Here is a 16,313-nt window from a genome sequence, read left to right as displayed (position 1 = left end):
TCGATTAGTCATGTTTTATGCTTTTTTTCATGCTGAATTACTTATTTCCAAGAAACGTACGAGCACATCTCTGGTAAACACAAGAATTAAAGTGGTGCTATTGCATGACTCTTTGTGGAGAAACTCAGATTTACAGATCTGTCGATTAAATCAACTAATCGATTAGTCGATACAATTGAATGAGTGTTAGTCGACTAAGAATTTCTTCAATCGAGCACAGTCCTAATAATTTCTAGCCCCTTACCCTGTCAGTCAGATCCAATAATTTTTTTAATACGGAGTCAGTTGATTAATTTAGTTGTTAATTATAAGCAAGTAATCATTGCTATTACATGAAATGTGCATCACCACACTAAATGATGAACGTTTTGTAATGAAAGTGAAAGATGTAGCGAGAGGGGGGTTTGAAAGTTGAGACCCCTGAAAGTAGTAGGTGCTTTCCACCATGTGTAAATGTTGAATGCGAAGGACTATTGAATTAGGCTCACTGGTTTTGTAAACAGTGATTGAGATTCAAGTGTCAGTAACCTCTGGGGTCATAATAGAAACTGGAAGTGGGAACATTTTAAACATGTTCTCATTAAAGTAGGAATATACTGTTGAAATGAAAAAGATAAAATGAATTTGGCTGGGACCAAGAGTATTTAAATAATTAAACCTCTAAATGAGGTTAAAGGGTGCAGGGGTGTTCATCGGGGAGCCGCATTTCCAGAATTTCAGACTTGAAAACATGGCGCATGTGAATTGTGTAGATCTGTTTTTAAAAGAAATTCAAGGCCTTTAGGACACCGTCTGGCAGGGTTTTCCCTGACATCATACGTTTTGCGCTGTGCCTAAAAAGCCGCACGAACATAAAAACAATGTGGAGAGAATCTGGACGGGGGAGAGGGATGGCTGGTGAGAACGAGGATACTGTAATTTATTCATACAATGTTCACGTCCTGCAAAAAAGAAGTACATATTATTGCCAATGAGAGCAAATCATGTACCGGTCTTTCTGTTAAAGTGCAGGGCCGGTGATCGCGGTAGCCCATCTACCCCACGCACAGCTGTCATCGCCATCAGGTTATTGGCCCCGAGCAGTGGAAAATAAATCAATAAGGCAACAATAGTAGTTAGTAACCTACTCATTGCGTTATGTTTTGAACACACCTGATGCAACTGATGGTTCAGGTGTGCTAGAGCAGAGAGAACTGGAAAATGGGCAGGTAGGGGTGTCTGGAGTGGGAACCCAGGGTCTAGGCTATTGTTGTTGTTGGTAGTAGTAGTAGTAGTAGTAGCATTATTAGCGAGCTCTTTTTGTAAAATGATTAGTGAAATGTTGGTCATAAATTTATTTTCATTTGTGAAACATTATTTAAAAGTTTTCTGAATCTGCTCTCTTGATTCACAGAATTTGATTGTGAAGGGCAAACATTGGAATTAAACAGGAATTAAATGTTTAGGCGAAGACTGTAATATGTGAAAATAATTATTTAACTACAGTGCCTTAATTTCAGTGCGGGATTTGCACATAATTTAATTGATTCCCGCAGATCTAGCACTTCTAATGCAGGGCATTCCCGCACAAATTTACATCGACGTCCCATAATGTTCAGCCCATGTTTACACTGTTGCAGAATGTGGGACTCCACAAACCGGAAAGCTTAAAATTGAGCCCTATGTGCGGTGCTAGACTGGTCTGCCCAAAATGTCAGTCAACAACCACGCCCACTCCACGCCTCCGGGAGGAGAGCTCCGGAGACGGACCTTCGTGGCTGTAGCAACTCTACTTCAGCCAGCAGCAAACTCCAGTGGCGGGGGTCTGATCCCGGACATCCCCGACTCCCCGCCAACTCTCTTTTTGCTGCTGAAAGAGCCAGCGCTGCGGCTGGCCGTCAGCACGCTGTGACCCCCGGTGGTGGGGTTTGCGCTGGCTGAATTTGAGTTGCTGCAGCCGCAAACTGAAGTTCTGTCCCCGGACCTGCAGCCCCCTCTCCTCCCAGGCAAAGTAGTTTGGTAGTGGCGGGGGAAGAGGGACCTGAAGGTCGACCGGAGGTAAAAAAAAACAAAACTGTTTGCTGTAAACAACAAATGTCAGTTGGGTGTTGTAAATGGTAGACAGTAACACAGCCCAGGTGATTATCAGAGCAACGCTTTAAAAAGAAATAAAATGTCAATCAAGTTTTACGCTATTTTTCAATTCATCTTCATGTTTATTTATTTTCAATGTTTTTGTCACTTTCACCCTTGAGGCCACTTTCCTTTTTAAATGAAAGTTGCAATTCTGTGGTATGAATGTAAGATTGGGTAAAATGAGAACACTATTTTTCAGGTGCATTTTCATCACCTCCATTTTCACAATGAATGGAGGTTTATAGTTGAGCGTAGGATATAACCTTTTGTCGTACTTCAGCACAGATGTGTTGTACATTTTCTTTTATAAAGTAATTGTTTCCATTGTCTCATTATGTTCATGTTCTGATGAAAAGCGGCCAGCTCTGGTTGTTTGCTGAGCTCGAGCATGAACCATATCTCTTGTAGTCTTTGAGCAGCCTGTTTAGTGCTGAGAGATGCTGAGATATTATTTAGATTTACCGGCAGGGACAAGGCAGCTACCTTAGTACAATATGACTCCTGCCTAGCTCAGTACAGTCATCACTGCGATTCCCTCTCACCTTGACCAATCTCCCTCTTATGTCCTTAAATAAAGAGACAAAATTACTGGTAACAGACTCATTTTCTTTATCTTGTTCCTCCTTCACCCAGAAAGCTTTCCAGCCAAACACTGATAGGGTTTTATTTTGAAGCAGGTACAGCTTCTTGCAACATTAGTCGTAACAGTTGAAGTGCTTTTTTTGTCAGTGGATCACTGTTAAATATAACAGGGTTTTACTACATTTTGTGCAAACATGAAACCACCAACACAACAGACAAACTGTTGCTTTTGTATAGGGATGCACTGATCCGACTTTTTCAGTCCCGATGCCGATGCCTGGGCTTTGTGTATCTGTCGATACCCGATACCGATCCCATACCGTTGTTGAATTAATAATAAACTGTATACCTTCCACCTTATACCTTCCTTCCACCATGTGGAAGAGACTAAAGGCACCAGACTTTCCTAACTAAGACACAATAACATAGATGTAATGTATTGAATTCTTATTTATTTGTTATTTAAAAAAACAATTGTGCATTCAAATCGAAAATAGAATGTAATCAAACTTCTTAAAATAAATGTAAATTAATTGTAGCCTGTAAAATGTAGCAGTAGAAGCAAAATAGTGAATACTCTTACAGCATGCGACACACGTGCTGCTGCAAATGACGTAGGATGTGCTGGGACGGAGAAAGATAAATAAAATAAACTGGATGGATCTGTAAATTTTTCTGATCCAGCTATTTTATCAATATTGGGGCTGATATCCGATCTTAATATCGGATCGGTGCACCCCTACTTTTGTACACCTCATTGAAAAAGCTGGAGTTAATGTAGGTTTATAAACTTCAGCATTGCTAGCGTGTGCAATAACTACATTAACTATTTGTTTCTTCCCATACCTGATGAAAGAAATCCGTCCGACCAGGTGTACTAAAGTATTTCAGCCTGTATGTTATATTTGTGTGTATATAGCTTACTTGCGGTAAATGTTCCGTGGTTATAACTAGGCCTGTAACAATTCCACATTTTGCTGGACAATTAATTGTCTCTGAAATAATTGCGATTAACAATATAATTGTCTTTTAAGTTTGCTCTGGCTTTAGATGGCTACAGCCCAGGACATTTGGAGTTGCTATGGCAACAAGTGACAGCTGCCAGTAGCATAGCTTTAGCTAAACAGTCCGACCAATAATCGCATATAATTACAATTTGGCACATCTAAACAAAATCAACAATTACCATCAACAGTCATACTCCTTAGGACATTAGCAAAAGTCTGGAACTACGTTAGCATAATGTTAATGAATGATGGCCATTTCTGCTACAGCGTAGTTATTTACGGGAACGTTACTAATTAAACAAAGCCCCATAGTAGATTAAACACCACAGACAAACTAACTACATCACTTAATTTTTTTTATTTCATTGTTTATTTAGATAGGGACAGTGCATGTTAATGGACATCAGTACAAGTACACAATGTAAATATGCTAGAGTTAGCACTAGAGATGCACCGATAGACCGGTCGGTGACCGGATTTGGCCAGTTTTCACGTGCTCGGCCATGACCGGCGACCGGCAGGTCAGTCTGACATATGCCGATTTCATGCCGGTCAACGCTACAATGAACTGACAACATAAGTTATACCAGTTACAGTTCTCAAGGACACACGCACACACACGTGGACGCCACAGCACAGTCTCTTTTTCCTTTCGCACAACTTCTCTGCCGGGTGTCGCGCGTACCCGCTATTCTCGCACATGTAGGAACCTGGTGAATTAACCTGCAACATGTCAGCTGTTTGGGAATTCTTCAGCGTGTGTGCAGAAGATAACAAGTTTGCAATATGCAACACCTGCAAGGAGAAAGTAGGGCGTGGAGGGATGACACCAAAAACCTAAATCACATTTTTTTTTTAGTTGATATTGGATGTGAAAGAAGGAAATGGTTCCAACATTGCACTTTAGATGTGTGTGAATTTCCTACACCAGGAGTAATTTATATAGTTCTATTTTATAGTGATCCATTATCTGTTCAAAAAATGTTCTATTAAAGAAAAGATAGAAAATAAATATTTGTGTGTGCTGTAAAGTGGTTAGAAAAAATGAAATTGGAATCGGCTAAAATCGGTATCGGCTGACCTAACTCAAAGAAAATCGGAATCGGCCTAGAAAGTTGTAATCGGTGCATCTCTAGTTAGCACCATAGCTAATTTTCATCTATTGTCCCTAGGCAGATACATAAAAAGAAAGACATAAACAGTAACAAGCATGCAACACCCTCATAGGTTTGAGATTTGAGAAGCAAGACAAACACTAACAACAGTCAAGACATAATACAACAGAACATGTGAATGTCACACATAGTGAAATGTGTGAGGCAGTTAAAAGTAAGTGCAGCTTTTGTTTTCTAAAAGCCAGATTTTTAAATGAATTTTAAAATTGATGTATATGGGACGGTCCCTTATTGTGGGGGGCAGACTATTCCAATATTTATTTCCCTTTACTGACACTTAAGCACATGTAAAGGTGCTTCGGTGGATTTTTTAATGTTCGAAAGCCGACTGGACTTGAAACTGCGGGCGGGGTGTCCTCTAAGAATCCATAGCATCATAGACTAGCTAACGTTAGCTAACGTTGCTGTTAACGTTAGGTGATGATACGCTGGTATTGCAAACGTGTTTGATGGATCCAAACAATAGTGTGACCAATCTCCATTTAAAAAACAAAAATGCTGTAATGCTTTAATTGCGGTTATACAAAATAACCGCAATTACGTTAAAAAAAAAAAAAAATTGCTGTTAGACAATTATAAATTTTTACAGGCCTAGTTATAACATCAAAGTCCATATGATGAAGGCACAAAAGCTTTGAATTTCATAATGAATCTATTTGCTTGATTACTTCATCAGTGACTATAATCTTTAGATGCTGACCCACATAACAGCCAGCTGAAGCAAAAACTGAGATGTTGCCCTCCCTGCAGGACATGTTAAGCAACCCAATGTCATCTTTCACCCGTAAAAATAACCCAGACCTGAGCGCACTTAACAACTGGTTCATCCATGTTTTATAAGGGCTCAAGTGTTTAGTTTTTGGCCTTTATTGCTTGCTACATAATACAGGAAAATTATGCAATTTGAGGAAAAAAAAAAAAGGCTCAGAACGTTAATTTGCTCAGATATTCTTGAATAAGCCACGTTTGAAGGCCTTTGTGTTGTTGTCACAGAAGCACCCATCAATTTCAGGTTTGCAAGTGTTTGCCAAGCTGTAGCACATGTAAAGCTAATAATTCTCTGTACACAAGTGAAAGCTGCCTTGGAAATTTGCTCATCTGTAATGCCTTCATAAGCAGCTGTCTGATGCACATTGTATAATCATCCATCCCACAACAACTAAAACAGGTTCTCAGAGGAGAAACCATACCTTATTGTGAACACGTTAGGGGTGTGTGTGTGTGTGTGTGTGTGTGTGTGTGTGTGTGTGTGTGACCATAATACCACATTTTCACAACTGATATTTTGTCACAGTTACCAATTAATAGCTTACAGCACTACACCAGTCAACACTACAGACAATGTAATGTCTTCTTCAGGCAGCAGCACTTCAATTATTTAACGTCAGCTGAGTTGACAGCAGTGTGGAAAATAACCTATCAGGGCTGCTTGTTTAGATGCAGTGTGTTGCTTACAACTAATCCTGTCATCCTTGTCTATAATGTAGACGTGGTTTCCCGTATCTTAGAGGATTGGGGGCCAGCCAACATCTGTTGTCGTGCTTAGGCTGCAGGGCCTTTCTGCTCTAGCCAGTGTGTCTGTGAATGTGACGTCCACAATGGCCTCTAGCTGGGTGTGGGTGCTGCTAGCTTCAGAAATGAAGTCTGCTCTAATACTAGCAAAATGACAGAGACGGTTAATGCATTAGAATTACATATTCATGGAAAGTGTTTATATAGGCTTGTTACACGGAGCACGGGTTGTTCTGTGTTGAGAATCGAGTGGGAACAGTTTCTTGTCTCTGAGGCAACAACAATGCTCATCGGGAAATCTCAGCGCTTACATAATGGCTCATAGACAGAACAATGAAAATGTCGGGGATTTTGTTATCTGACCAGCACTTAAATGTAGCAAGGTTTGCAGTGTTTGTGTGTCTGTCGGATGATAAAACGAAGGCGGGATGATCCAGAGTCAATGTTGTGCTGCTTGTGAATTAGGGTAACTAGGTTGGCTGAGACTACAGCGTGCCTTTCATGCTTATGGCTCAGCATTACTCTGCAGTCTGAGTAGCTTAGCTATGTTTCCCCCCAATTTTACTCCCGTGTGTGTGTGTGTGTGTTTATGTATGTATGTGAGTTCCTGTATAGGTTTCTGTCCCGTTTGACACATCTGGATGTGTTTAGCTCGGCCCAAGTTCCTCAACACGAACCCACAGGCGTTACATAACCCCCCTCTTTTATGTAATGACTGCTGCAGCTCTCTGGCTGAATTTGCCCTCTCTAGTTTTTCCTGCCCCACACCCTGTCGACCTGCCTCGCTCACAATCCTGGCTCCCGAGCAGCTTCTTCCTGTAAGAGATGAGTTTACCCAGCTGTCCTGTGAAACTGCAGCCAGCCATCGTAGCAGAATGAAAATAAATCTGAAAAATAAAGCCATTTTCTTTCTCCCTAAATGTTTCAGTGTCTGGATAATGTTCAACTCTTTTTAATGTGCTTTGAAAATCATTGACTCTAGAGAACAAAGAAATTCAAATGACAGCTGCTGCTTTAATTTCCCTTGTTCTTGTTAGTAAGCAAGAATGATGACTGAATGGTCTGTGAAGCATAATTAGGCCCACTTTTATTTTTTGTTTGATTTGGAAATGCAAAATGTGTACAGGCCTCTGTTTGGCTTTACCTTTCTTCATACCTGTGTTTCTCTGGCCTGTTTTTTGTACAAGGAGCTCAAGTTTCAAAATGTGAACATGGGTGTGACGAAGTGGAAATTATGAAGTCACATGTCACTTAATGGCCATAAAAAACAAGGTAACTGACTTGTGTAAGTTAGACATGGGCTCAGTTAGGGCTGTCCTGATCAAGTATTTATTTTTTACCCAGGATTGGAGTTAATATTGAATATCTGTCTGAATTAATCCTAATGCAAAGTTCCCATATAATCTATGTAGCTACATAGTGCACCCTTAGCCCAAATTAAAATGCCAAAAAGCTGCACGTCCAACTAGAACTTATATTAAAAGTTTTACATGTCAGAGAAGACCGTTGAGCACAGGTCCCGAGATGAGCAGCAAGTATGAGATGGACTTAAAGGTCCAATGTGTAGGAATTTCTCCCATCTAGCATTGAGATCATATATCACAATCAACTCTCTCACACCACGCAGTTCAAAGTACATATTACAGCTACGGTAGCCTTCACGCTTCAAAAAGCCGGTCTCTTGCTCTTTTCAGTCTCCTTTTTCTTTTTCTGGGTGAAGAAGAACACTGCTGTTCCTGAAATTTGGATTGTGAATACGTGTGGTCCTCCATGTTTCCTTCTTCAAACTTGCCGGGGCCGGGAAGCTACGATACCCATTAGCAGCACCTGTGAGTTTATCATGTGACAGCGAAAACGTGAAAGGCGGAGCAGTATGTCCTGTATGTCCCTTACCGGCTAACGTATTTCAAGATGGAGCATGAATATGGAGCGTCTACCCCAGTTCATGCGAACGCAAGTGTAAAATGTCAAGCCAAAAGGAATACTTGGAGTTGATGGTGGTGGTAAATATTCATGAAAAAGGACAAGTTTGTGAACAGGCAACACAGATTTTGAGAATGAACAACTAAAAACGTTACACACTGGACCTTTAAGTTTGATGGCTGTACTGTATATTAGAGCTGTCATCCAAAGAACTACTGAAATTCTACCTACGCTTCAACCAATCAATTGGTCGATGGAGGGAAAAAACCTGCATGTTATCTCTAGATAAACTAAATCAGCCACAGTGCCCGCCTGGTTGTCTTGTGTCCATCAAAGCGTTTTTTTTTCTTTCTTCTTTCACTGTTTTTTTCATATCGTATTTACTCTTGTGCGCAGCACTCGGCAACGAACAGAGGTGCTGATCGTTTGTCTTTTTTTACTGGTTACTACTCGGTGGAGGAGTGGCGGGACAAAGCCAACACTGTCACATCCTACATGTAACATTGATACATTGATATTTATTGTGGTCTTTGCTTACTGCTTTTTTGTATTGTGCATAGTTTTTACACAAAACAATGGTTTTTTTTTTTAACTGTGGAAGTAGGGTGTTCTGATAAAACTGTCGCTTATAAAATACAAATAATGGTGCAGCAAAATGTTTCCAAAGTGGAGTGTGGGGAAAGGTACAATGGGTATGCCAGAGCCCTTGTTCCTGAGTACTTATACCTCTTTCATACAGGAGATTTGTATGCATAAGCTCTATTAAACGTGATCATAGTGCTGAGCGATGAAATGAAGAGCAAAAAAATGGCAGAGCAGAAAGTAATTTGAGAATTGCACATAAAGTGTACAGCAATAATCACAGTGCTTCTTATGAACGTCAAACAAATAGTTTATCTCCTTCCACCAGCCAGTTCTGTGTCCAAACGGAGAGGAAGTACACCCCCCTCCTGTATTAACAAACACACACACACACACAATGGAGTAGAGGAGGGAAGATAGATGGTTGACGAAAATGCTCTTGCTTTGTATTAGAAAAGGTGATAGAAATATGATTTTGTGCCATTTCCACTACTAGCACATTATGAAAAGAGCTGTGACTAAACCGCACCTAAAATTAGTTAATTGAGCCTGAAGGGAACTTCACACGTGTCTGTTCATGGTAAATTTCCAGTGGAAGGTTACATCAGGTGTTAATGGGTCAGCTGTCTGAGCGTGCAGCTCTCTGCCCAAAGGCCCGTTGGTTTTTGGCGGAGAGCTGCCGGACCACGTTTTGAGCACCCGTGTTGGTTTTTGTAGGGACAGTTTGGTACAGGGGTGCACCATACAACATATGTGCTGCATCCAGAGAAGCACCACAATGGAGAATGTGCTGACAGCCACAAAACAACGGCTGTAGTGATTGCCGCTGGTGCTTTGTGCGTGGGAGTGGGGGGGAATATGTCCTGGTTAGAGGGGGGGTGGGTGGAGCTCCTAGTGTTGGGAGAGGGGGGATTTCTCAATGCTGCTAACTGACCCCTCCTCCTCCTCATCCTTCGTCACTCTTGACGATTAAGGTCATTGGACTTGTAATGGCCTCTGTGTGTTTATGTTTTACTACATTTAGCTCTTCCTGCTTCCTTTCCACTGTAATCTACACTAGTGGTTGCCAGCTCTCGCCCATCTGGGCCTGAGAACTGATGAGTTTTCTACTCTTGACACTTACTCATTTTATTTCACCTGGCATGTCAAGTCTAAATAAAGACTTTATGATATAGCCCAAGGCCTGGAGCTGGAATCCACTGTGCTAACATTATCCTACAACCTTAATGTCCCTCTTTTCTTGATCAGGTCGTTGCATCTTTTTTCTGTGACCTTTTGTAAGCAGGCTAAGCTGAGATATCTTCTGTCATAGAGCATCAATCTCCCCAAGATCATATTCCAGTTCACCCCGAGGGGCATCACACCTGGCCTATCCTTTCTTTTGATAGATCAGCTGTCCACCCACCGCTTGGTGAATCATGGCACACAGGCTCAGACTAATTCGTGCAGTAGATTGTGCGCCACACTTTGCGCCATCACCAGTGTTGTTTTCTTGCGATGAGTCTCCACGGGGACTCATCGATGCAAATGAATTGCCAGTGCATTGATCTAATGCACCAGCCATGGGCGTGTTCAGGATTGATGCAGTGTTTTGTGACCATTCACCTCCCAGTGTGTAAGAGCAGTACATGTTTGTCTATCTGAGCAGAACAGCATTGAGTCTATGGAATAGCTACAGGAAATGTTATTAGCAGGTATCACTGCAGCTGTATGTGCAGTGGTGTCCTTGAGCAATCTACTGCTATTCACTGCAACACAGCATCAACGTTGCGGCTGAGTAAACGAAGGAATCAGGACATCTTTTATTGCACTGATTGGTGGATGATGTCTGCATCAATGCCACAATGACTCTCCTTCCACTCAGCTCCACAATAAGACAGGATGCCTGGTTGGATTATTGGTTATCCCTGTGTCTGCCGCACTGTTCCCTGACCCAGCCCCACCCCCTCCAGCACCCTGTGGCCTGTAGATTGCTTTTAAAGCCCGTCTGTTCCTCTCCAGGCTGCCAGATCTTTCCCACTCCTTGTTGTCCCTCTTTTTGCCCCCCCCCCCCCACCACCACCACCCTTTCCCGTCTCTTCTCCCTCTCTCAGAAGTAGCCTTTTCTCGACTTCCTCCATCCTGGTGGAGTTCTGAAAATTGAAAACAGACGGGTGTGGGGAGTAGAAAGCGCAGAAGAGTGCAAGGTCTATCTTTGTCTGCCATCTGAGTCATTTTTTTCTTTCTTTTCATTGTTCAGCCACGGTCACTGCAGCCTGTATTATGATGAAACGGCGCCCTCTGTGGTCGCTGCCGCAAAGTGCAAGAGCAGACATTTTCCTCTCATGTCTGCCTTTGAAATGCCCATTCTGTGTCATACTGGTAAAATGGAGTACTCTGCTCTCAGTTGGCATTCATACTTTGCCATGAAATAAATCGGTGCAATGAAAATCTCCATTTTTATATTCCTCCCACACTTGTGATGCATCCCTCGTCATGTTGTTTTTTTGATTAGAAGGATTTTCCAGGGTGCCTGCAGTTGCCATTGCTAGGAGCTTTGTATAATGCTGATTCACTGACCTCTGCAGTCTGACGGGGGAAATGCTCGGAGGCTCACTGGATAATGTTCTCTAAATGATTAGTTTTAGTGTTTAATCTAATATTTCAACGTATTATGTTTGACAGGATGATTCATGACGAACACTAACTACACCTGCATACACCTTACAACTGAATAAAATTTCTATGTGGAAAATAAATTGACTGAAATTGGGGCTGAAACTAATGATTATTTGCTTTATCAATTAATCTGCTGATTACTTTATTTGAAATGTCAGAACATGGGGAAAAATGTCCATCCCAGGTCCAAAGTTACATCTTCTAATGTCTTGTTTTATCCGACCAACAGTCCACAACCCAAAGATATGCCGTTTAAAATGATATACAACATTTATTTGGCAATTTAGCTTAAAAAACAAGTACTTTATTATCAAAATAGTTTGTTTTTCTGACGATTGATAATCAACTAATCGTTGCAGGTGTATTTAAAACATTTCAATCATTACATTTGTTGATGTTTAATCGTGATAGGCTTTTTGTTGCCGATGTTTATGCATAATCGCATCTGTTTACCTTTTGAAAACAAGCACTCACACCCCTTTTTGACCCCCAGATGGAAGCGAGCAGAGAGTCGCTACACTGTGGAGAGAGCTGCCATCATCAGCCACTGGAACTGGCTCCAGGCCCACATCTCGGACTTGGAGTACCGCATCCGACAGCAGACTGACATCTACAGACAGATCCGCGCCAGCAAGGTCAGTTTCTCACCCTCGTGTTAGATATGTCTGTCTGTATGTGCTAAATACTAGAATGTAATGTAGCTGTGATGGCTTATGTCCAGAAAAACACAACAGCTGTTGGTCACACAAATTATACTCCTTATAATGGGCAACATCTACACAACTAAATATCTTTTGCTACGATTACGCCTTATGTCCACACTAATGCGGTGTTTCCGAGCCCCTAAAACAGACATTTGGAAACACTGCTGCCCCCGTTTGCCGTCTGGACGGACACAAACGGAGACATTTGGAAACGACAACCATGTCAGTCAGTGTTATCGGCTAGGTAGCTTACAGACCTTTCAGTAACAGTTCCACCTCGTCGTCACTCCAACATAATAAATCCCTGCTCTTACTTTTCACCATTGTTGTTCTTTCTCCAAAGTATTTTCTGTATTTTCAACTTATACATCCATGATTTACAACCGCAGAGTAATGTCAGACTATCTTCTTCCTGTTTACACCGGCACGCACATGCCCAGTGTGTGTGAATGGTCATGTGATGTGTGTTGTCAGACGTGTTAATATGGACGGAGATTAGTTCTGCTGCTGGAGCTAAAACTCTTGTGTGGAGAGTAAAATACGTTGACTAACGTTAGCTAATCTCCCTCTTCTCGCCTTGGCCTACCCGCATGTGAAAACGAAATGCTTTTGTCATGTCATGTCACGTCTGAACAATAAGTAAGCGGGAGTGAGAAACGCGAGTTTAAGACAAATCGTTTCGGCTGTGCTTTCTAACATGATGTCGCTGTGCTAACCGAGCATCGTTAGCCTTTACAACAGAGCCGCCTCACTACACTTGTTAATGTTTCAGTACAGAGTTCTCTGTTGATTTGTGCTTGTCGCTGTGTGTTCGTGGTGGAAAATGAATGTAAAACAAAGTGCCAGGCTGATGTTGGAAGTCCATCTAGTGGACAGAACGTGTAACAACAACCACATGCGTATAGTGGCATTGACATTAGTGTAGTACATATTAATAACAGGCTGCATTTGAGCATTAAATATTCAATTATTCGAATATTATAATTGAATGGTATTATAGAAGAAGATTGACAGCTCTAGTGGAGAGAGATTGTTTTTATCTCAAAGTGCCGCTTAAAAATGAAAACGTAGTAGTGTTAATGTAGCCTTAATCTTTGTTGGAAGTATAACGCTCCGGTCTTGCTTTTCTAGGGCTCAGTGGAGCTGGGAGGTTTTTCCCCCAGCGGTGGGACAGCAGGTGGAACAGAAGTGAAGACAGAGCCTGTAAATACTCAGGTAAGTGTGAAAGAGTAAACGTTAACACAGGTTTGTGTTCCTGTACAGCTGAGCTTTGGCCATATTCTGTCTCTTGGGGCTAAACCAAATTAATTTGTGATGTCTGCGGCCTCGAAGCAGACCTGTCAATTAAGATTCATTCCTTTTCATAATTTGATTTCATTCTTCAATCCGGCTCTTGTATGCAACATCTCTTATTGAGTATTCAGCGTTTTTTGCTTCATCCTAGTCAGTAAGTCTCACCGGGATCTCGTGAAGTTTGTAATTATCGAGGCAGAAATAGCTAAATTTGCTTGTCTTTTTTACTGGTTGATACATTGTGATAATGATTAAAAAAATTGCAAGGCCATTGTCGGGGACAAGTGAACAAGAACAAGTGCTTGTTTTAAAGAACTTCCAGTTAAAATTACATTAAGAGCAAGATCGGTTTTAGGAAAAAACAGCTATGATTTTTATGCAATAAAAGCAGCTCAATACAAAAATCTTAAAGCATTATCATAAAAACACCCAAATGCTGTTTGAATAACACGTCAGACCATTGAATTGTTAAATTGGGCTGCTTGCAATGGTTACAAAATAAATCAGTGTTAAATATGTAAATGTATAAAAGTTCTCAGCATTTATTATATAAACCAGCCTTTGCTCATCGCCTTAACAGTCTGAGCGTTGGATGTTACATCGGTAGGTAAATGTGAGCTGTTGACTGTTCTGAGCACTTACGAGTTTATTCATAGGTACGTGATAATCAAACAAACAAAAAACATTCAACATGTTCTTGTCAATCAAAGCGTCTGGGGGAAATGAAATGTTCACAGGAAATTGTTTCTTTTTTATCAGCCCCTCAGGTCTCAGACGAAAGAGCTTTTTGTGTAACAAGCTCCTTCAACAGCAACGTTCAATCCAAAATCATTTATTACAGGATGAGCCTGTTTCTACTGATATGTTTGTGTTCATGCAAATGTTTGTTAAAGTAGTACAGCTGCAGGCGTGGCCTCTAATCTAGGTGGACACCTTTTTTTTTTTTTTGATTAGTCATGCAGTCAGTTTTTCTCTTTAACCCTGTTACATGGTGAGATTTGTGTCTTTACTGTTGATTTTAAAACTAAAAAACAATATGCTTTAACATCAGATGAGGAACTAGAATAACTTACGTTTGATTGAAACCATGACATTGTGTTAATATGTGTGTGTAAAAGCGTCTGAAGAAGGAGCACCCAGCCATGCTTCTTGATGACAGTGCAGAATAGGTTTTAAAGTTTTGGGAGAGCCGGAGCTCTCTTTCACAAATCTAGACTGAATAATTCAGGGCCACAGGACCGGGGTGATTCAGTTATATAGTTTCCTTAAATATCCCGGTTTCGCTAAGTGCTGCTGTGCCAGTTACCACGAGGTGGAGGCTCACTGGCTTTGTCTTATCTGTCGATGCAGGATGTTGGTTCAGAACGGCTGGAGCACGCGGCCGCCGCCCACATCTCCAACACAGAGCCCGGCCCTTGGAAAGGTCAAAACGCACAGCCCGTTAACGGCGTCCTCAGCAGGTACAGCTGATAATAACAACCTCATTTCAGGCTCCCAGAAGTGAACCTCCTTTCTGAGAAACGCTTCTGAGAAGTCGTGATAATAATGGATTTCTGGGATTTGTAGTTACGAGATGCTGATAGAGCTGCAATGATTAATCAGTAAGAACTGTAACTGGCAACTATTTTGATTGATTAATCGTTTTAGTAATTTTTCAAGCAAAAATGCAACATGTTTACTAGTTCCACCCTCTAATGTGAGGATTTAATGCTCTTCTTTGTCAGATATGATAGTGAACTAAATGTCTTTGACTGTTGGTTGAATAAAACAAGCAATTTTACAGAGCTGTTGGAAATTAAAACCATTTGTCCATAGACAAAGCCATTCATCGATAAAATGATCGGCAGACTAATCAATGAAAATAAACATTGGTTGCAGGTCTGTTACTGTTGCTACTGATATTATATTTTGAGGATTTTAATTATTAAACTTCTAGATGCTTATATAGATGTATCGGTATCTATTTCATCTTCAATTTTAACGTAACACTTTTTTTTAAGACAAACAGATTTATGCTGAAATATTTAATTAACTTGGTTGTCACTTGAGACAAAATGTGTTTCTATGTCGTGTTGAAGCTCTGAGATCTGCGGCCTCATTTTGCTCTGTTGGTGTTCTTTGCGATAGGATGGCCGAGAGTGCGGACACCAAGCACCAGCAGGCATCGGCCTACGACAGCACGTGTGTGGCTGCGCGTACGCGACCGCTAGTCAGCTGTCGCCGACGACGGCTCATTCAGCCCAACACTGTGCCCAACCTCAACGGAAAGGTGAGTGTCATCGTCTGTGTTTGTGCGCTTGTACGTGCTCACATATGGCCAGTGTAACGTGTGGATAAATTCAGTGCATAAAGCGCATGGGCACGGTTCGTATTAGGGCTAGGTATCGCCAATGGTTTCTAGATTCTGATTCACACGGCCCTGATTTGATTACATTTCCAATTCGATCTCAATTAGTTAAGGGAAATTACAGTTACAATATCAATTTTGCTTTGCTATGAAAGAACTTCTCAGAGTACAAATAGTCACCTCAACCTGATCCCCAAAAAGTTAGTTTAAGGTACTTTTTACTTAATAGAACGGACAACAAGCAACAAACTACAGCAGTCGTCAACGCAATATTGTGGCGACTACAGCCAGTTAGTAGAGGGACCGTGTTAAACAACATTTTTGTAAAACAACTATATCATGATGAACAATGGGGAAAAAAACTGCTGACTGGCTAGTAGTCCTTACCTAGCTATTGCACATGTGCAACTCCCAA

The 16,313-nt window shown here is 41.2% G+C and overlaps 1 protein-coding gene across 5 annotated transcripts in view; it reads left to right on the top strand.

The window, feature by feature from the left end:
• Positions 1-16,313, top strand: part of LOC116060933 (KAT8 regulatory NSL complex subunit 1) — a 37,848-nt gene that overhangs the window by 11,034 nt on the left and 10,501 nt on the right. For all 5 annotated transcript variants that reach the window (XM_031314685.2, XM_031314687.2, XM_031314688.2 and 2 more), the window contains 4 exons: positions 12,048-12,189; positions 13,390-13,473; positions 14,902-15,011; positions 15,679-15,820. In XM_031314685.2, the coding sequence (XP_031170545.1) occupies positions 12,048-12,189; positions 13,390-13,473; positions 14,902-15,011; positions 15,679-15,820 (478 nt within the window). The remainder of the gene's footprint in view (positions 1-12,047; positions 12,190-13,389; positions 13,474-14,901; positions 15,012-15,678; positions 15,821-16,313) is intronic.

Source organism: Sander lucioperca, chromosome 22 (assembly GCF_008315115.2).
Source record: "Sander lucioperca isolate FBNREF2018 chromosome 22, SLUC_FBN_1.2, whole genome shotgun sequence".
In the NCBI taxonomy this organism is placed as follows: Eukaryota; Metazoa; Chordata; class Actinopteri; order Perciformes; family Percidae; genus Sander; species Sander lucioperca.
The sequence above is the reverse complement of the archived record's forward strand: the minus strand, read 5'-3'. Positions and strand labels throughout refer to the sequence as shown.